This window comes from Dendrobates tinctorius, unplaced genomic scaffold (assembly GCF_039654945.1).
Source record: "Dendrobates tinctorius isolate UK_male_01 unplaced genomic scaffold, ASM3965494v1 ptg000028l, whole genome shotgun sequence".
Classification (NCBI taxonomy): domain Eukaryota; kingdom Metazoa; phylum Chordata; class Amphibia; order Anura; family Dendrobatidae; genus Dendrobates; species Dendrobates tinctorius.
This window is the reverse complement of record NW_027361696.1, coordinates 23865521-23886957: the sequence shown is the minus strand read 5'-3', so window position 1 is coordinate 23886957 and position 21437 is coordinate 23865521. Positions and strand designations below refer to the sequence as shown.

The following is a 21437-nucleotide window of genomic DNA, read 5'->3' as shown; positions in this document are numbered from 1 at the left end:
GGTGTTAGAAGTATCGGCTGCTTAGCTGCCTCTATGTAACACCTTCAATCTAGTGCATTAGTGACATCAAAGTATAATGCAAGCCTTGAACAGTCAGTGTGGGGGTGTATGGCAGAGCCTCTTGTGCAAGGTTACGGCCCCCAGTCCTCCTTTACAGGTTTGTGTTTCTGAGTATTGCACAGGGCACCATTTAGCCCAAGACCAGCACACCAAGAGTTGAGACAGAAGATACATTGTTAAGATGGAAGATGAGAGAGTCATTCAAAATTCAGACTACATTACTTCCAGCCAAACTGGCCCTTAACACCTCATTTTGTGAGCTGTACCAAAACCTATACATGGTGTATACCATAGTAAATCCCTGAATATAAACTTTCTATAAAAGCAAAAGCGAGACAAAGAAGCCTTAGACCACGAGTTCAGCATCAGAATACTTTATTGACCCTTGTAAACCATTGGAAGAACTGACAATGTATTGGTTGTGGGTTTTTGTAGAAAACACTTTTCCATACATATTCATCTCATAGTCCCAATATATTGGCTTTGTTGCAGCTCCCATGTCAGTTATTCATACAGTGTAAATCTTGTAGTCTGGCAGTTTCTTTATCCCATGCTTTAACACCTCAATTATATACATCCTTCATAAAATTTTCATTAAGTCCAGAAAGTTCTTAACGGTTCAGGCATTACTATAAAAAAAAAAAAAAAAACAAAAAAAAAAAACAAACAAAAAACAAAGTTAAACATGAGCATTTAGGTTTTGTTAGAATGTCCTCAGAAGAAAGTGTATGACGTGTGCGTTTCCAACATCCAGCAACATGAACATATGCCACAAGTCTGCCACTTTTGTCCACCCACATTATAGCCTCCAATGCCCCAGTTGGTTGAGTCCCTTCAAAGAAAAGTCTACATCCATAATGGTGCCATCTCATTTTGATTAGTTATGGACAACTTTTCAGCATGGATTTTGCTTATGTGAACTGTCCTTCTAGGCTCCTAGATTAGCTGACCTCTATTGCCAAACTTCATCTGAAGCTTTGCCAAGGTAGCAGAAGTCTCATCTATAGTTTTCAGGAACATGCTGGAGTCACTAACCTTTGACAAAAAGGACTACCTAAATATTACTCACCAACTAGTGAAGTCCAGAGCTTTCCAAGAGGCTATGAGCTGCACAACATTAGTTACAGACTTTCCATCTGGAGACTTGAGATCATCAGTAAGGTCTCCATTAAAGTTTCCACAAGCTCCACAGATCACTTCGGACAATTTATCAGAGACACGCAGTACTACACTGCCAGTAATGGTCCATTCGACTTTAAGATCAGCACCAATCTGGACAGAAATCAAATTCTCTACAACAGTGGCTGATAGAACATCAGACCCAATAGGGAAACTAGCTAAGCGTCCATTGAGCTATATTGAGGGAAAAAAAAAAAAAAATATAAGTTTTAGGTTTCTCAAAAAGTGCCAGTACTACCCTCAAAAGATTACTTACCCATACATCCTTGTCTTTAGATATGGTCACCAGGGAACTACCAAGGAAGATATGAAGTCTGGACAATGTTGTAGCCTTTCCACAATTTTCAAAGTTAGCAATAACACGGAACCATCCAGAAGCTCCATCATCACATAGACGCACTAGCTCTACTGGACCATTTCCACTAGGACCTCCTGAGAGACCATCAAAAGTCACCAACTTCTGAGAACTCATGGAGCATTCACCTTCCACCTTGTAGCATCCACGGACTCCGTTCACCACACCACATCGTTCCTTGTCACTACATTTTACTGCGTTACAGGTTACACCTCCAGCCTCGCATTTACACACACTGGTACAATCTGCTGTGATAAAGGAATCTCCATCCTAAAAAAAAAAAAAAATAATTATATATAACCAACTTTTGGAAAGCCAGTTGTAGAGCCAAATGCCCATAAGTCATGGATGCACTGGCTAGACGAGAGTGGGAACTTTTAGGCATCTCTAATCTAGCTTTGATTTGTTGATGATCAAATCCCATAGATTACTTTATTTAGTAGCCCTACTCGTATAATCTTCAGGTGTTTGATATGTGGCCAGCATTGGAGTCCTGGGGTTTCATCCCACCATCTACAATAAGCTTCTGTGTGTTGGGTTTCCTCAAACAGGGATGAGGATTTTGATCAAGAGTTCCAGTGGGGAATGTTATGGGTGAAGTCCAGCAGAACACCATGGCATCGGTGTATAGGCAAACATCAGGTTATAGATATCCAATCATGGTAGACTAGACATCTCATACCATGATAAATTATGCTGTGTAGTAGACAATACTCACACTAAAGTATTTTCCATTGAAGACACATCCACATTTGTCAGCTGTGATGCATTTATCTCCATCCAGCACATATCCAGTGTTACATTCACAACCTTCAAAGCATCGGCCTGAACATCTCATTGGTGACACGAGCCCAGAGCAGGTTTGCTCACATGTGTTGGTGCAAAGTTCATAGTGACTGTTTGCTGGGCAAGACATGGCTACAGAAAAGTAAAGTTATATATTTAGATTATTGAAACAATCAACTTTTAACAGTGAAAGTTTACTATACTTACGACAGAATGCTGCAGTTCTCCAAGTGCCAATTGTTACCCCAATAGTTTGACAAGCAGCTGCATAAGCCTGGAGGCTCTTGCACAGAATTTCATCTTTTCCATTAACTGCACAGGAGTCAAAGACGCAGTTCTCAAAATACTCAATTGGGCTGATCAGGGATTGACATGCCTTGAATGGCCCAGATGGGTTTGTGATCATACCACAAGATGATATGGCCTTGAATGGCTGGAGCTTGGCATCCTCACATACTGGACACTCTCCTGCATTACAACCATCACTGCACTTAGCCCCAGCGATGTTAACCTTCCAGGAGAGGCCAAACTCATTCACGTTCTTGACAACCTGTTTGCTGGGTAGCTGGAATTCATCACTCTTATCACCATTGAAGTTGCCACAGAGGCCACCCATCTTGCCACGGTAGGTACTTGGAATACTGAGGACCACATGGTACACGGTGTCATAAAGAATCTTCATCCCAAAGTCTGTCTGCAGGACAACGTTGTTTCCTTCTTGATTCACAAAGAGGCTGTCATCGTCAATCACCAGAGGAAGCTTGACGAGTTCACCATTAACCTAAGACACAAATACACCATGAAGATAAAACTCAACATTAAGGTTGCAGCACATTTCTGTTGACTATACCCACCTTGACTTTCGATCTCACATTTCTTTCAATGGCTATTGTGTAACCATAGACGGACACCACCACAAGCCTTGTCACGGCAACTTTACCATTTCCATAGCTCTCATTCTCCACAGTGACCGAGAAGCTCACCAGACGAGGATCATAGTCAACGACTTTTGAAAGTGTGTAAGTGCAGGTACCTTGGAAGTCGAATTTAAGGCCATCAAAGGAAGTGTAGTGAGGATCTCCAGAAGCAACGCATCTTCCACATTCTTTTGCTTGACATCCCCAAACGCCATTGACCAACTTGCATTCTTCCTCAGGTCCACAGGCTTCAGACTTACACTGGACAGTGCCATCAGCACTACACTGGCACCTCTCACTGCACTGGCCCTTGGGATAAAAGATTTCATTTTTCTGGTAATATTTATCTTCATACACACAACCACAGTCAGCAATTGGAACACATTTGTGGCCGCTCATGATGTATCCATTGTTGCAGTAGCAGGCTTCCTTGCATGGAGTGTCACAGCCAGCTGGTGAAGACAATCCACGGCAAGTGACCGAACAGGAGTCTCCACACAATTCATAGTGGGTGTTTAATGGGCAGGATAGACCTAGGTGGAAGAAGAATAAATGACAACTGGCAGTCACAACCAGACAAGACTATAGCAAACATTTAATATACGAGAAAAGAACTTACTGCAGAAAGAGGATGACCTCCATTCCTTTAGTGGGACATTAACTGCTTGGCATGCTGCCACATAAAGACTGATGGCATTACAGAAAGATGATGGGTGTCCCTTGTATTGGCAAGCATCGAAGATACAATCGTTGAGGAATGGAGCTGGGTCCACAACCGAGTAACATTGACTGAATGGCCCATTGGGTTTGTTGATCAGTCCGCAGTATTTCTCATTCTTGTATTGTTGTTTCTGGGCTTCAGAACAAAGAGGGCAACTTCCTGTACACTGTGGAGAACATCCAGGGACATCACCAACTTTCCAACTGTCACCAAACTGAACCACATTCGTGGTTGATTTTCCATCCTTTGTAATAAAGTCATCATTGGGATTCTTGTTGAAGTTGCCGCACAAGCCACCAACAGCATTCCCAAAGGTGCTGGGTATGGTCACTTCCACATAATGGTTCCAGTCATATTTGATGGTGACTTCAAAGTCTGTTTTCATAATTCCTTGGGAGCCACTGATGTAGGCACTGACTTTGTTAGTTTGGAAATAGAATGGAAGAGCAGTAACTACTCCATTGACCTGAAGGAAAAAAAAAAAAAAATCATTTTAAAAGTGATTCTATTGGCTCCTCCCCCCAATTTAAGATGAAAACATTCAACCAGTACATACCAAGATACGGCGAGGGTAGTCCATGCTAAGCGTCAAAGCCATATTGTAGACCTCCAGGGTAACCACTTTGGCATAAGATACAGCTGTGTTTCCACCACGGTTGTTATTCTGGACTTTGACATTGAATTGTGGAATTGATGGGTTGTTGGAGGTCACACCAACAAGTTGGTAGATGCAGGTACCCATAAAGTCAAATCTTTTGCCATCAAAAGTCGTATAATGTGGGTCTCCGGACCCTGTACATGAGGAGAAACTGAAGGGTTGACAGCTTCTCACACCATTGTTTACCATGCACCTTTCGCTAGCTTTACAGCTGCTCTCCTTGCAGACCACCATGCCAACACTCGGATCACATTTGCAGAGTGTGCGGCAGCCATCATCAGCCCAATATTCTTCATTAGGTTGGTAGTAGGCACCATTGTAAGTGCAACCACAGCCTGATGTGGGAACACACTTGTCACCGCTAAGTACAAAGCCATCGTTACACTGGCAGGTCTCCACACAGTCATCCGTGCATCGTGATGGAGCGGTGCGGTCTGTACAAGTGGCTGGGCAGGCGTTTCCACAGAACTCGTAATGACTGTTTGCTGGACATGGCAAAACTGTAGAAAAAGACCATATTTGGGTGTAAATATAGTTACCTAGTACCATCCATTTTCTTCAGGAGTGTTGACCATGTGCCCCTTATGCAATCCTGTAGGCTTCAATGGAGAGAGTAACTCCATTTGCCAAGGAAGGGGAGGTCAATACAAGTTAATATATATGCCCAGCCTTATCAGCACTTCTGCTCCTCCCAGCAACAAGCCTGATACAACTTAACTGCAGCTTCATCTCCTTCCTCCATTGATACTTCTCCAGCATTTAGCCTCAAACTAGTCTCCCTTCCATCCAAACAAACTGTCATGGTGTACAAAACTGACCAGTTGATGTCTCTGCATTTCCATTCTGTATTCTAACATAGTATGTAGTCTGACTTTTTTTGCAGCCACACCCTCCCTCCATAAGACTAGATGTGCACACTCTTGGCTTCCTGGGTTATTTTTAGTGTGTTTCTCACTTACCACATCCTGATGGCGTCCTCCAGTCATATATTTTAACGCCTGCTTTCCTGCAGGTACTGGCATAGGCATTGAGAGCTTGGCACAGGAACTGGTTAGCGCCACCATTAATGCAGACATCATACAAGCAGTTATCGAAGAAAGTGTCTGGGCTAACTTTTGAGAAACACTCCCTGAAGGGTCCATCGCCAACTTTGCTAATAAGCCCACATTTCTTGTCTCCTCCATATTGGGCCTTCTTGGCATCATCACAAGTTGGACAGTTGAGTCCAGGACAGGCATCAAAGCAGAAAGGATCTCTATCATTTACTTTCCAGCTCTTGGCCCATTCGATAATGGAGGTGACAGCTCTGTTATCTGCAGTTTTCAGCTCATCTTTATTATTTTGGTTGAAGTTTCCACAGAGGCCTTGTGTAAGGCCATAGTAGCTGCTGGACAGAGTCACCACCACGTGGAAGTTGTATTCATAAGTCACCTGCAGGCCAAAGTCTGCACGAACCACGGCGTTTAACCCACTGATACTGGCCGAGATCTTGCCATTTAGCAATGTCACTGGCAGGTTAGTGATCACATCATTGACCTGTTAGGAGTGAATAAGGAAAGACAAGATGTGACATGTATAATTGTGCTTCATTCACAATCCTACAAGTTTCAGAGGCAAAATTGTATTTTTCCTTTGTTGTTCAAGTACAAGTCCATCTCATTAGATTATAATACAGAAATTCTAAGTGTTAGAAATCACATCCAATTAAGGTAGCTTCTACTCACCCGAACTTTGCCAAATTCACCCTTCATAATCGTAATCTTGTACCCATACACGTAAATGGCCACCGATCGGACATAGGATACGGCCTGGCTTCCTCGATTATCATTCTTCTCTTCAATTTTAAATGGAACCAGTCCATCTCCACCATCATATTTAGACAGGATGTAGGTGCATGTTCCCTGGAAGTCATAGCTGTATTCATCAAATGTACGATAATGGGGGTCTCCCCATCCCCAGCAGGTGCCTGTGAAATTTGGAACGCAGATGGCCTTTCCATCTTGTATTTTGCATGTTTCCTTGATCCTACAGTTCATTGACTTGCATGGATCTGAAGTTAAATAAAAATAAATGCAGTGATTGCACAAGCAGGTTTAGAAGCCTGAAAACCTCAAAGTTTATTGATTCGTGATCTAAATTGTTAGAGATTCGAGATAGACACTTCCACCCAATATTTGAACATTACCTTTATTAACACAAGCCACAACACCATCTTTGATCTGGCATTTTTCATCAGCTGTACAGCCGGTATTCTCACAGATAAGTCCACCCATTGGGCTACAGGTGCAGGCTTGGGAACAGTCACTGGATAGGACTTTTTCACCAGGCTGTTGAGCAAAGGTTCATTTTAGCCAATTTGACAAACAAGAGTTTACTGTTTAGCCATAGGATGTGCCCAACATGTCATTTTCTCCTTGCATTATTAAATTCACCACATAGTATTTCATATGATATTAGTGGGCAACTTAGCGTTACCAAAAAAAAAAATATATATCATAAACAGCATACTACTTTAGGTTATCCATTAGATGGTCACAACCACTAGTTCTTGAGTTTATCCATATGTAATTGCACCTACTGGATAATATCTTCCATCCTCAAAGCAGCCACACTTATCAATGGACACACAGGTGTTCCCATCAAAGAAGAAGCCGTCATCGCATTCACAGCCCTCTGAGCAGGTTTCAGGACACTTGGCGGGATCAGTAAGACCAGCACATGTTACAGAGCAGACATCAGCACACACTTTGTATTTGCTGTTGGCTGGACATTGTATGGCTAAAAAAAAAAAAAAAAAAAAAAAAAAAAAAACACTTTACTAAAGATACGGCACCAAGAGTTTCAGTAGAGCCACCAATATGTAGACTTACGGCAGAAAGCGTCAGTTCTCCATGGTTGGACAGTTACTCCAGCTGCCTGGCATGCAGCCACATAGCTATGAATGCTATCGCAAAGGATTTTTCCATCACCCACAGCAGCGCACAGATCATAGACACAGTTGTTGAAGAAGGCATCAGGGCTAATTGTGGCATAGCAAGCACTCAAGGGTCCTCCAGCCTTCTTCAGGAATCCACAGTAGTTATCAGTTTTAAATATCTCCTTTTTCTTGTCATCACATGAAGGACAAGCATTTCCACTGCCTCCGCAGCCATCCTCACAAGATACACCAGGAATCGGGACCTTCCAGGAGGCTCCAAATACAGTGGCATCAGAGACCAGCTTCTTGTCAGGTTGTAAGAACTCATCTTTCTTATCACCATTATAGTTACCACAGAGGCCACCCAACTGCTCCTTGTAGTTCCCAGGAACTGTGACAATGACATTGTAGACAAGATCGTAGTTTACCTGGACACCGAAGTTGGTGTCAATCAGGACCCTCATTCCATGCTGATAACAGCGGATCTTTCCACCTTCCAAGTTTAGTGGGAGGTTAAAGTATACACCATTGACCTGCATGGAAAGCAACATTAAAGTTTACAGCAGTGTTAAAACAAAGTAGTCCAGCCTCAAAGATGTTCTCCCCCACTGCACATCCTGTATAATATTGTACAAGCTCAACTTCAACTTTTTGGCTTCAAACTAGTGGTGAAGGGATGAGAGAGTCAAGCGTTATTGGAGAATGTTAGTTTTTTGGGGCAGTTTTCTGACCTGAGGTTTGCAGCTAGTCAGGAGCTCATGGTAAATGTTTTAGTTTGGGAGCAGGCTTAAGGGTTTTTATTTTTAGATCTCAAATTCCAAGACCACCATTTAAGGACATTCTAGTCTATTCTTTGCAAAAATAAAAAAATTGTAATATTTCAAATAGGTGCTCCGAAATACTTCTTGACTATAGTTTTGCCCTGAAGGTTTGACCTCAATCATAGATCATGATCACTTACCATGATTTTACCACGAACTTCATATTGGAGAACAAGATTGTATCCGTAGACTTCAAACGATACCAGTTTGGTGACTGCAACCATTCCATTACCCCACTTCTCATTTTTAACGTTGATGGCAAAGGGTACCAAGTTGTCCTTCTTGGTGATAGTCTTTGTGAGGGTGTAGGTGCAGGTGCCCTGGAAATCAAAGGCCAAACCATCGAATGACATGTAGTGAGGATCGCCTGCAGCAGAGCACTGAGCAGACCCAATGGGTTGGCATTTCTGGACTCCATCTACGACTTTACATTCTTCGTTGACTCCACAGGTGAAGGCTTTGCATTCAACAACGCCACTGGCTGTGCATACACACTGCTGGGTACATAAGCCACTGGGGAAAAATACATCACCGGCCTTGTAGTATTTATCATTGTATCTGCAACCACATTGGGCTATGGGAACACAGTCACCACCACTTAGGATGAAGCCGTCATCACATTGGCATCCCTCAGTGCAGCCAGCTTTGCATCCCAAAGGAGGTGCAAGTGACAGGCATGTTGGAGCACATCCAGAAGCACACACTTCATAGTGGCTGTTCTTTGGACAAACTGGACCTGTGGTTAGAAGACAAGAGCAAGTATTTAAACACAAGCGGGCAACTTGGTCATTTGACCCAACATAATTGGGTCATATGGGGGGGGCCCCCCCCCCATTTAGTCTAAAAGCATGAGTTGCCTTGAACTGATGAGTCTCACCCCCCCCCCCCCCCATCTTAGAATTCAACATCCTAGAAACAAGATCTATTGAATGTTTATGGCCATGTAGACTAGTAAAATAGGAAAATAGTCTCAGGTTAACTTACTGCAGAATTTGGGAGTTCTCCATTGGTATATGGTGACTCCAGCCGCTTGACACAAGGTTGCATAGCTGGCTATGATCTTGCAGAGTACATCTTGTATTCCTTCATAGAAGCATGCATCATATACACAACTCTTGAAGTGGCTGTCTGGATCGATCTTGGCATGACACTCACGGAAAGGTCCACTCTTATCTTTAATGAGGCCACATCCTTCTTTGTTGTTAGTGTGAACAAGTTCCAGTTGTGCTAGTTTTGAGCAATCTCCCTTGTCTTCCTCAAAACACCCAGGTACATGTTGCACTTTCCAGCTGTTTCCAAAGAGGACTGGTTTTGAGGCCAATTGGTTGTTTTTCATGAGGAAATCGTTATTTTTGTTGTTATCAAAGTTGCCACAAAGACCACAGACTGCCCCGGCGTAGCTGCTTGGAAGCGTGACAGCAATTTGACTGTCCCAGTCGTAGGTCACGCGTAGACCAAAACTTGTCTGGACTACAGCCGAATTACCTTGTTTGTAGATCGATAGTTTGCCATTATCAACGACAAATGGAAAGTTTGTCAAGACACCATCAAGCTAGAAGGAGAGGGTAAATAAATACTATTGGAAAAAACTAAAAACGTAGGCCAACAAAGCTTTGCTCATAGGGCATTTACAGACTTACCAGAATTTTGTTCTTGTACCTCCTGTCAATGACGATATCAAAGTTACAAAGCTTGACTTGGACGGCTGAGACATAGGACACAACTTTGCTTCCTCTGTTATCATTCTGTACGTTGACCTGGAAGTCCACCAGATCATTTATCTTCTGGCAGAGTGCTGCAAACTGGTAAATGCATGTGCCCTGGAAGTCATATTTCACACCATCAAAGGTGATGTAGTGAGGGTCTCCTGATGCTGAGCAGGTGCTATAAGATAAGGGGTAGCAGTTCTGGATTCCATTTATAACCGAACATTGTTCTGAGGACTTACACTTTGTGGATTTGCATTCAACCTTCCTAGTGGAAGGGTTGCAGACACACTCCTGCTCACACTTGGCGTCTCCCCAGAACTTCTCATTGGGTGCATATAGTCTGCCTTGGTAGATGCATCCACAGCTGGCCTTGGGTATACATTTTCCTTCATCAAGAACATAGCCAGTCTTACACTGACAAGACTCCACACATGATTCAGAGCACGTAGAAGGGGTGGCATCATCATTGCAGGTGGATGGGCATGCTTGGGAACATAGCTTGTACTCGCTGTTCTCAGGACACTGCATTGCTGTGGAGACATCAAGTGTCAATAAATATTTTGTACCATTTTAGGCTTGATTTTTAGCTGGTTAATGCACACTGGTGAGAAGTGAATATGTAGGAGATAAGGTTTGTGTTGGTTACACCCCAGATCAACACTTGTCATAGCTAGTGTACAAGGATGGTGCCATTTCTGGAGTTAACACTAGTCAACCATAGCTCTTCAGTATCCATACCATTTCACTCCCCAGGAACAATGACCCCTTATGAAATATCGGCATTATTCAAGCCCATGGGTGAGGTTAGAACCCTTTCCCTGGGTTATTCTGGTAATACTCCAATAATTGCATACATTTCTAGTAAATTAGACTTCAGTTTCTACTTACGACATCCAGAAAGTTGGCGCCATTCTGCTATTGAGACCTTGCTTCTTTGACAGGCATCTGCATAGGTTTTCAAGCTCTGGCACAGAATTTGCTTGGAGCCTCCATTCATGCACAGATCATATACACAGTTGTCCAAGTATTGCTTGGGATCAATGACTGAGTAACATTGACGGAATGGACCATCTACTTTGGAGATCAAGCCACAGTTTTGGTCAGTCGAGTAGGCTTTTTGAGTGTCAAGAGGACATGTCTTACAGTCTCCATTGCAGTTGTGCCAGCAGAACCTGTCGCCATCTTCAACCTTCCAACTCTTTCCAAAGTCAACCAAATTAGCAGCTTGGGTACCGGTTGGTGTCATCTGGTCATCTGAAGGGTTTCCATTGTAGTTTCCACACAGGCCACAAACACTACCAAAGAAGCTACTAGAAATGTAGACCTTTAGGATAGAGTTCCAGTCATAGTAAGCCTTTAAGGTAAAGTTTGTTTCAATGATGACAAAGACACCCGAGTGATACAAGCGGACTTGACCATCATTCAGATTAATAGGGAGACGTTGTCGTTGGTTGTTGACCTGAAGAGATGCAAATTGCAAGTTAGTTATTGTACATGGTTTGGTATAAGGGTTTGATACAGCAAGTGGCATTACATGTATTAAAACTTACCCTAACAAATCCATACTCATATCTCACTAAGGATATGGAATATGTGTAGACTTGTACGGTAACATAGCTGATGTAGGAAACACGAGTGTCTCCCCGATTTTCATTTTTAGCTTCTATGTTGAAAACTGGAAGGCTGCTATCACTGCCACAGGTCTTGGCTATGGTGTAAGTGCAGGTTCCTTGGAAGTCATAGTAGCGGCCATCAAAGGTGCGGTAGTGGGGGTCACCAGTTCCTTGGCAATAGGCTTCAGATTCCGGCACACATATAGGCTTCCCGTTGGACATCTGGCATTTCTCTTTTGCTCTGCATTTTACAGAGCTACATGATGGACCCGAGTCAACTGAAAAACAGTTATCAGATTGGTTAACATTAGGATGTATCCTTCAGTACCCTCCCCTCCCCCCCCCCAATAAGATACCCACCATTGATGCACACAGCTGGGGAGCCATAGCTGTTCAGCTTCACGAATCCAAAGGACAACAACATGAAGGGTGAAGATGGGTTCTCGATAAGTTGGAAGCTAAATCCCTTCCCTAATCCCTGAGTGGACCAAGAATAATCTGTTCCTGGAATTGCACTCCACGTAAGGCCTGCAACTGGATTTTTATTGTAGCTGATTCTTGAGACATCTGCAGTCTTCACCACCAGGCTGCCATAGTTGTCAAATTCTTGCTGACCGTAGATGTAGTAAGAGGAACAGTAGCTGCTGATGGGAGGAATGGTCATGAGAATTGGGTCAAATTGTGTCAAAAGCCTGTCTTGCCATCCAGTACAGTAGTAAATTACTTGGATTCCAGCACTGGCAGTGAGATAAATGGGGATTTTGATGGGAACTTCCAGCTGGATTACTTGGCCTGCATTTAAGTTCTGGCTTGATTTTCTGTATTCAATTTGGTAATCAATTTTTGTAGCTTCAGCAGCTGTGACAAATATGGTATCGGATTTAAGCTGCAAGGATATTGGAGGTATGATAAAACTTCTGCCCCAGCTAGAGACTGGCCTGAGCTGCTCATAGACATGGTTGCACTTTGTGTTCTTCCATGTACATGTGTGACCACTCAGTACGGCAACAGGTTTCTGAGACACAACATGAGTACCAGACAAGTTATCAGCACTCAGGAGCTGAAGAGCATTGAACTGATCTAGGGCGACAGTGAGTTTGCTACCAGCTTTATAGGTCTTCTCTTGGTAGATAACTGTTCCGGTCAAGTAGATGTCAACACTGGTGGGGTCATCATAACTGACTACAGAGAACTCTTTGTACCCATCACTAGGTCCATCCAAAGGTGTCACCACGTAGTAGTCTGTACCAAGGTCTTCGATTGGATACACAATACTGGTATCAGCACTTTGAGCCTTGTAATTCAGAGAAAGAACAGAGACAGGCTTATCAGCTTTGATGCCAATGACATTGCATGACTTGGTAGAACCAGGCAACTCCGCATTCGCAGGAATCTGGACAGAAAGTGTTGAGCCTTCATTCACTGTCAAGACCTGTTTGAAGCTAGACTGACTCATCCAAATTGTAACAGTGGTGGATGGATTGTACCCAGCGATGAAGAGCTGGAACTCAGCTTTGCTGTAAGATAACTGATAATTTTGCATGAAGACTGTAACAAATTCCTTGCCCAGCGGACCAGCTGAACAAGTTCCTGCAAAAAAAAAAAAAAAAAAAAAAAAAAAAAAAAAAAAAAAAAAACACAACCTTAGGTAAGAATGTTTTTTACAGTAGTAGTAGACCCTTTGTGGTGCTTGTTTAGGTCACAACTCTAGGTGTTAAGATTTTACAAGTTAGATTGCACTCACTCATCTGGTAATAAGAGCTAGGAAACAAAAGGTGGCACCCCAATATATACAGAAAGGAAACACTGGGGACATTCAGAAGTTAAGCCTTCATTGAATTGTGCTTCCTGTCCCAATGAAGTCCACACTTTGTATGACCTCAGTGTGGAGTGGGATATGGACTCACTTTTACAATTGTAGTACTGGGCCATACAACCTAAACCATGACCAAACACCATGGCTCAGACTGTTGGGTCAATGGCACAACTATAGTTTTTGACATGCCAATGCCTTCTTTGTGCCACTCAAGTATCTTTTTAAAAATATCTAACCAAGATCTTTTGATTGTTAAAATAACCTGCATCAAATTTGGTGGCTGTGGAAACCAGGAGTGTAATGATCAAGGTTAGAGGGTGAAAGGGCGATTAGACCCATGCTGGAGGGATCTTGCCGACACCAATTCCACTTGGATGAGTATTGCGGCACAGGTGCAACACAGGGAACTGGTGGGTAATACATGCTGCCCATGCCAGCACACCAAAGTCAGCCGCAGGCTACAGAAGAGGCTGCTGCATAGTGGGACTGATGAAAAGTAAGGCGTTTCTTTTTAACGTGTGCTGAGAAGAACAGAAGGGAATCAGGTTGGGAGCGATAAGGATGCAGGAAGGGACATAACTACTCAAGGGGCAAACATGCATGTTTTATAGGCTCTGGACTGCTACAAGGGTCCATACATTTGGCCAACATGAAGGTGGGGGCCCAGGTCCAAGTTCTGCACTAGGGTCCAGGATATTCTAGATACACCACTGATTGAAGGTTAGTTTATTTGGAAAGTGATATGTACCAAAATGCAACCCCGCCACCCAATATTGTTGCACAATTCAAGACAGCCAATAGTTTCTCACCTCTGTAAATGTTTATTTGGGACTGAAGCCTGTCGAGTTTTAACCTTAATGACTGGGCAGCCCTTTATTTTTCTGCTTCCTAGAGCCATAACTTAGTTTTCCCCCATAAGCAGTTGCCTTCTTGCAGTGCAAGATAGAATTATCACTTGTGCAATATTAAGGAGATCCTAAAAACCCATGATGTCTTGGTGGCTCTCAAGGACTAGAGTTGGGGGGGGGGGGGAAAACACTGAACTAGATAGTCAAAATGGGCCATTGTACTTCCAGCTGGGAAAACTCTGGACCAAGTCTAGGCATTTGATTATTGGGAACCAATAGATGAAGAGTTTTAGGACCATCTTATCAGACTCAAAGAATTATATGGATTACTGATCCAACACTGAGGGTTCCTCAATGAAGAGATCTCTATGGAATACAATGAGTGATGGAGAACCTCACCTCATTTAAGTCCTCAACTTGTCCAGTTTGGAGGAATGACCACCATTGCCCTATCCTATGAAGTCTTACTGTAAGTACTAAGTTACTACATCACTGATGTGATGACTAGAAACTACCCAAGTCTCAGAATTGGGTTGTGGTATACAGTAAACAACTTTTGCTTAAATGTAGAGGCAAAGCCCTCTGGTTTAGTTTAATTATGCTCTTTTATAGCATTTAAATATTTCCAATAAAACTGAAGTTTTATATTCAAGACCTCTGAAGGTGCAGCAGATTCTTCATCGCCGGGTCATATACATTTTATTGGATTTGTTTTAGTTTAGCCCATTGTGGGACAACCCCGAGTCTATAGAATAATGTGTTCATGTATACTGTGCAATGAAGACTGCAGATTAAACAAACATGATAACTCAGATTCCTGGTCATTTAATGTTACAGATCACTCAAGCTAATGTATTAATTTCTAGAGATTCCTATCATTCAGTCAACCCTTGAAAGGGCTTAGAAGATCTAATTGTACACCCAATGGAATCAGTCTTTGAAAAATGGTATTTAGAAATCAATGGACGACAACCGCTACAGAACGCAGTGAATTCATGTATGCTCATTAGCCCATGCCACCTTTATGTTTTGGCCTCTAAAGAAAGGCTATGAAGAGGTCCAAAGAACCTGCTGACTCCTGAGACCCATTGAAGCAATGCAGGAACTTCACATGACTCATCTGCTTGACTATAAGTTAGAAGTCTCAGCTTTGAGAGATTCCTGCACTGCTGGAAGGGCCAAGAAACAGAAGAGGTAAGGGTATAGACAACAGACTGAAGTTTGCCATTATGGGAGGGTGGGGCATGATTTCTGGAAAGGGTCTTTATATTTGCTTTTCATTAAATTAATAAGAAAATGCTCCAGATCTGGCATCTCATTTCCAGATACCAGGATATTATGAAGACTATGGAGTTATATTGCAGTTAGGGTTGAGTGAACCTGAACTGTAAACTTTGGGGGTTCATACTAGGCTAGGTGTCTGGTGCTGAACGCTGAACACCAACTTTTCCTGGGCATTGGAGTTACTGTTTGGTTGCTTAATAAAGCTTATTGAATGACTGCTGCAGCCGATCGACAAGCTTTTATGCTTTGGGCACTTCTGGAGCCATCACAGCCATACCAAGTACTGGTATGGCTGAGATTGGCCAGCTCCACCTGTAATCCAGCCTTTATTACTGCCAGAACATGGGTGGAGCTGCTGTGTAAGGGATAGTGCAAAATAAATTTACAGAGATAACATGGGGGGGGGGGGGGGGGTGTCTCCCCTTATTTTTAATAGCCAGCCAAGGGAAACCAGACAGCCAAGTGCTGGTCTTATGCTGGGAAGAGGCCAAAATCCATGGAGCTTCCCAACGTATTAATACTGGCATCCAGCAGTCTGCTTACCATTGGCTGGATATTAATAGGGGACCCCCTGTTTTTCTTGACTCACAGGTACAGTAAAATACACAAGGCACTGCTCCACTCAGGCTTCTGCCTCCAGGTTCAAGATTATTATTTTTATTTCTATGTTATTTTATGCAATTTCCCTGTCCACATTTGTTTGCAAGATGATTGTCCTGCTTACCCCTCTTCCCCCCCCCCCCCCCCATCCACCCAATTTTGCATGCTTTTTCATCCCCTTAGCACACCAAAGTTTGGGCCCCCATTGACTTTATGGAGTTAAGTTCGAGTACCCAATCTTTGGACTAAAGTTTGGCTGAACCCAACCTTCCAGTGGGTCTGCTAGTCTAACGATATTATATAGAAAATGCAACAGTGAGTGAAGGATCAAGTCCAAGGAGACAAGAAAGTTACATAGTTAAAAGTCTTTCTATCCTAAATAGTAAACAAGTATAGCCAGCAATTCAGATTTAGCACTTCTATTGAATGAAATTCATCCTTCTGGACACATTGCAGCAAAATCAACAGGGTAATTCTAGTGTCAAAGAAAACCTGGTGATCAGACTGGGATCAAATCAAGAGGAAGTCTTTGAAGTGCAGCTAAATATACAGGCCACTTCCCTGAAGTCTTAGATGCTACATATAGCCAGTTATTGATAGAACAAGTGTAATGTATGCAGCAGCCCCAGTAACGTATACAGAGCTATAGGTGACAGCAGAGCTTACACTGCACAAGTCATAGGGAAAGTACTGATCTATAAGGGTAATTTTTTATCAGTGGTGGCTGGTACTGATGTATAGGTACCGTTATCAGTCATATTATTGCCTATACAGCAGTAACATTTATATCCTTATCGAGGAGCTGCACTCGTTGCCTATACACAGTACCATCTACATGGCCGGGTGTCAGCCATATAGAGATGACACTATTGTATCTGACTGCTGGATGAGAATGTTTCCAGCACTACTATACAGCTGGTACTGAAGACAGTGAGGCATGATCCTGCTATATAGTCACTGGTGTTAATGAGATTATTGTGTAGATTGATGAGAAATTGATAAAATTAGAGAATGAATATTTTTCTTACATGGGGCCCAGTATAAGGTCTGTGGACATGAGGACTGAGCACACACCAAAATTTGGTCGGCACATTGATGGCTGCAGGCAGATGTTGAATAGTCCTTAGTCACATGAGCAATATGGCGGCACTACAGTACAGCGAGCACTGTAGTGACTGGTACCAGGGGAGAAGCATGGGATACAATTTACACCATTGTATAAGTGACGGCACTAGTGTACAGGTAATGATCCCCTGGGATTAACCTTTATCGGCACTTCTTGCCTGGGGCGGATATAATGGAAGGAGGAGGATGGCAGCTAGCAAGTGGCCATTAGTCAGTGTACTCACCACACAGGAGGGCCAGGAAGGCCCAGAGCCCCAGGACAGTCACCGTACCCATGGCTGCAGAGAAAGAAAGACAAGGCAATGGTTAGGAGGAGTATGAACATCACAGAGGTAGAAAGAAATCAGGCAACAATTTGTGTTGCTTCTAGGGATGAGCGAGTATACTTGTTGCTCGGGTTTTTCCGAGCATGCTTGGGTGACCTTCGAGTATTTTGGTGTGCTCGGAGATTTAGTTTATGTCGACACAGCTGCATGATTTGTGGTTGCTGGACAGCCTGAATACATGTGTGGAATGCCTGTTTGTTAGGGAATTCCCACAAGTATTCAGGCTGTCTAGCAGCCGTAAATCATGCAGCTACTTTGATAAAGCTAAATCTCTGAGCAAGCCAAAATACTTGGAGGTCACCCGAGCAACGCATACACTCGCTCATCACTATTAACTTCCCTTAAGTCACAACCAACGCTGCATTACCTAGAATTAGTGAGCGGTTGGCGAGATACGAGACAGAGCTGTGGGCCAAGACCCCACAGTGATTGTGACAGGTGTAACCAACAGAAGAGGAACGGAAGCTTTGGGAGTGAATGGAGAAGAAAATATCAAGACAATACAGTCATGCACAGATGTAGCATTTATTCATAATCAAGGTACCTGCTCCAGGGCTTCTGGCGCTTGCTCTGTACCAGGGACCCACCAACTCATTTTGGCTCTATAGATGCAAAATATCAGTTGCATAGTCATCCATTGCCAGTGCAGCAGAGCTGTGTTTCCAAGGTCTCTATTGCAGTGGTGATGAATTTGTCTCTGCTGCACCCCTACTGACCATTTCCCCATGCAGATTAGTAGGGCAGGATCTGATTGGACATTCTCTGGATTCTTGCAGATCAGCAGCTGCAGACTGTTCAGTGAGTGCATACATGCCAGACAGTGAGGGGTCCACATAAGACCCCTGTCTCCAATAATAAAGGGCAATGCCTTTAATTTAGGTTATTGCGTCTCACAACCTACCCAAGCCTTAATCTTCAACCCGATTATGATGGCAACACATCATGACAAAGCAGAAGTCTCACCAAGCTCCTCTCATCCATAAGAATTCTTACAGCAAACAGCAGGTTAATGATTGAGAGGAGGCAACATGTCACATTCATCTCACCACACTGGAGTCTGAAAGGATTGATCAGAGTCCCTTATGAAGCCCAGTACAAACAGCACCCCTAGTGGCAGCAGTGGAGTACTGACCAATGCAGGACATTTTGTCTTATGAAATTTTTGCCTTCTCTGATGATGAACTGCTGTCATTACACATTTTGAATTTTATTTTTTCCCCTGGAGTAAATGCCGCTGTATTCCAGAGTCTGGTGTTTGAGAGATAGGATGACCCCCTGTATGCAAGTTTGGTCCTCAATACATCAGATTTGAGAACCACAACCAGTTGGCTGGTCTCAGTGAAGACTAGGACCATAGCTAAGGGAAGAAGAAGAGAAAAAAAAAAAAAAAAAAAAAAAAAAAAAAAAAACACACCCATAAGAAATTCTCATCCTTCAGTGCCAGACTCAGGAACACAAAGTAGTGTTTGTGATGACAAGTTCCCTTTAAGAAAGCCATTCCAGCAGCAAGATTATGAGGGATGTTCCCTCCATATATAGTTCACTGATATAGAACAATTTTTCTTTCAATAGTAGCACCACCCCTGTGCACAGGATGCATGGGATATTGTAGTTTTGCCCCATTTGCATTCATAGAGCTAACCTCTATATACGTACCTGTAGACATGGTGCTGTCTCGGGGGAGGGGGGTACGACACACGACATGTTTTACTTGACTATAAGAGTTGCACTGATCTAAAGGGAATGTCCATGAGAATGAATATTTCTCTTCTCCAGTAGAAAGTGGCTGGATTGCTTCACTGACACATCAATAAAAATGGCACCGGAAAGCACAGCCCACCCTCTGACAGCCCAGCCTTATTTCAATAATTTCCACCAACAAAATGGCACCTGAAGTACACTATATGCATGCGCCATTTCCACCAGAGGATTCATGTCCTAGCCTCCAGCCCGGAGAGACACAACAGCAATACCGGATAGGCAAGTTGTTGTGCTGAAGATTGCGGTATGCGTTCAGTGCTTGCGCATACCGCGATCTCCTGGGCCACAAGCCTCATCCATAGATGCATAACTCTGGGGTCCAGACTGCGCAGGCGCATCGCACAGTCTATAAAGGCTTTGGACAGAGTGATGCTCTAGGAGATTCTCTCTCGTTACAGATTATAATCTGGCCTCAGTTTTGGGAGATTAAAGAGATCTACTGGGATAAATCACAGATCAGACAAATTGGGGTAATCCTAGTCCTGTGATAGCCCAAACTCCTGATATGTATACAGCATAATCAACAGAATGAACAAAGGCAAAAAAGTGACACAAAACAGGGGGGGGGGGGGGGGGGGGGGGGGAAAAAAAAAAAAAAAAAAAAAAAAAAAAAAAAAAAAATTTTCATTAAAATGAATAGGGTGCATCTTGTAAGCATTTTTGCCAGTAAACACGCTTACATGGGTACACAGTCTCAAGGGCCAGTGTCCATTTAAGTTTATGCTTACTTTCTGGTGGTCTCTGCTGTGACTGATCATTTACCTTTAAGGGGGGGGAGAAAAATTCTAACTAGCTATTTAAGAAAATAGATTTTTAGTTTACCAAGCTTAGATCAGTTAGAAGAGGTTAACACTTAGGCAAAGAATCGATACATTTGCTGATCAAAATTATTAATATATTTATACAATCACACTAAAGTAATTGAATCTTATATACTTAGAAAACTAAGATTCCATTAATTAGGAATTAAATCTGAGCAGCTTATAGTGAAGAAATCAGAATACATTACTTAGGTGGAACAAGGGTAAATGTAACAGATTTGGGTCTTTCATACATAAACCATAGGTTAAGTCTATGTAGCAGCCCCATACCCTTACCCACCACCCATAACAGCATACCTGCAGGCTGCCCTGGATCTATCCCACTGACAAGAGCAGCGGTTTATATACTTTCCTGCGAGGTGAGAAGCCAATGGGTAAGGAGCTGCATACCTGCAGAACAGGTGTAGCGGGCACATCATTACTGCACTGAGAATGGTACACATGGGAGGGTGCGGTGCTGCAGGGACTTACACAGAAGACATAAAGGAACTGCTATAAAATAATGCAAGATATTTTACCAGCGAAGAATAAAACGGTGCAAATTGTGACATAGGAATGTATAATTTTACTGATATATTCCTGGGATTAGGGATCGTCCTCACATGCGAGAAACTCGGACGAGTCTCGCAGGTCAATACCCGGCACTCGGATCAGAGCGTTCAGCTGCATAGAAATACATGTAGCTGAACGCTCCTCTCCCGGGTACCGGTGGCAATGCCGGGTATTGAGGTGCGAGACTCGTCTGATTTTCTCGCATGTGAGTATGAGCCCTCATATTGCTACTTTACGCTATTGTAAGTGAGCGAGAAGCAGCTGGGAGTTGTATCCCTAATCCCCCCTTGCACCCCAAAAAATAAAATAAAAAAATCAATGCGTCCTGTCATTTTCTTTGTTTGTTTCTTTGCTATTCCGAGTCGCTGTTGATGACTGTGATTGTGACATTTTCATAAGGATAAAGGTCGCTCTATAAAACAGTGAGACAAAGCCGAAGCCTCCGGTGACCAAGTGTGACCTGTAACCGTAGATCTAATTGTATGCGCGCACAGGGATTTTTGGAGCAGGTCAGCCCCGAAAAATGCCTGAAAAAATAGCTTGAAGAATGATTTATATGTATTTCTAC

The 21437-nt window shown here is 43.0% G+C and overlaps 1 protein-coding gene across 1 annotated transcript; it reads right to left on the bottom strand.

Annotated features, from left to right (window-relative positions):
* Window positions 1–418: 418 nt before the first annotated feature.
* Window positions 419–17687, bottom strand: LOC141085215 (IgGFc-binding protein-like). The gene is made up of 20 exons (XM_073570467.1): window positions 17634–17687; window positions 12097–13326; window positions 11674–12014; window positions 11012–11582; window positions 10055–10653; window positions 9399–9966; window positions 8555–9150; window positions 7547–8126; window positions 7255–7454; window positions 6862–7003; window positions 6401–6726; window positions 5636–6212; window positions 4575–5176; window positions 3917–4484; window positions 3235–3830; window positions 2588–3161; window positions 2313–2512; window positions 1496–1864; window positions 1130–1413; window positions 419–689 (listed from the first exon to the last, which is right to left on the bottom strand). Exons 1-20 carry the CDS (start codon window positions 17683–17685, stop codon window positions 680–682), a joined length of 8985 nt encoding a protein of 2994 aa, XP_073426568.1. The 5' UTR covers window positions 17686–17687; the 3' UTR covers window positions 419–679.
* Between the last annotated feature and the right edge of the window lie 3750 nt (window positions 17688–21437).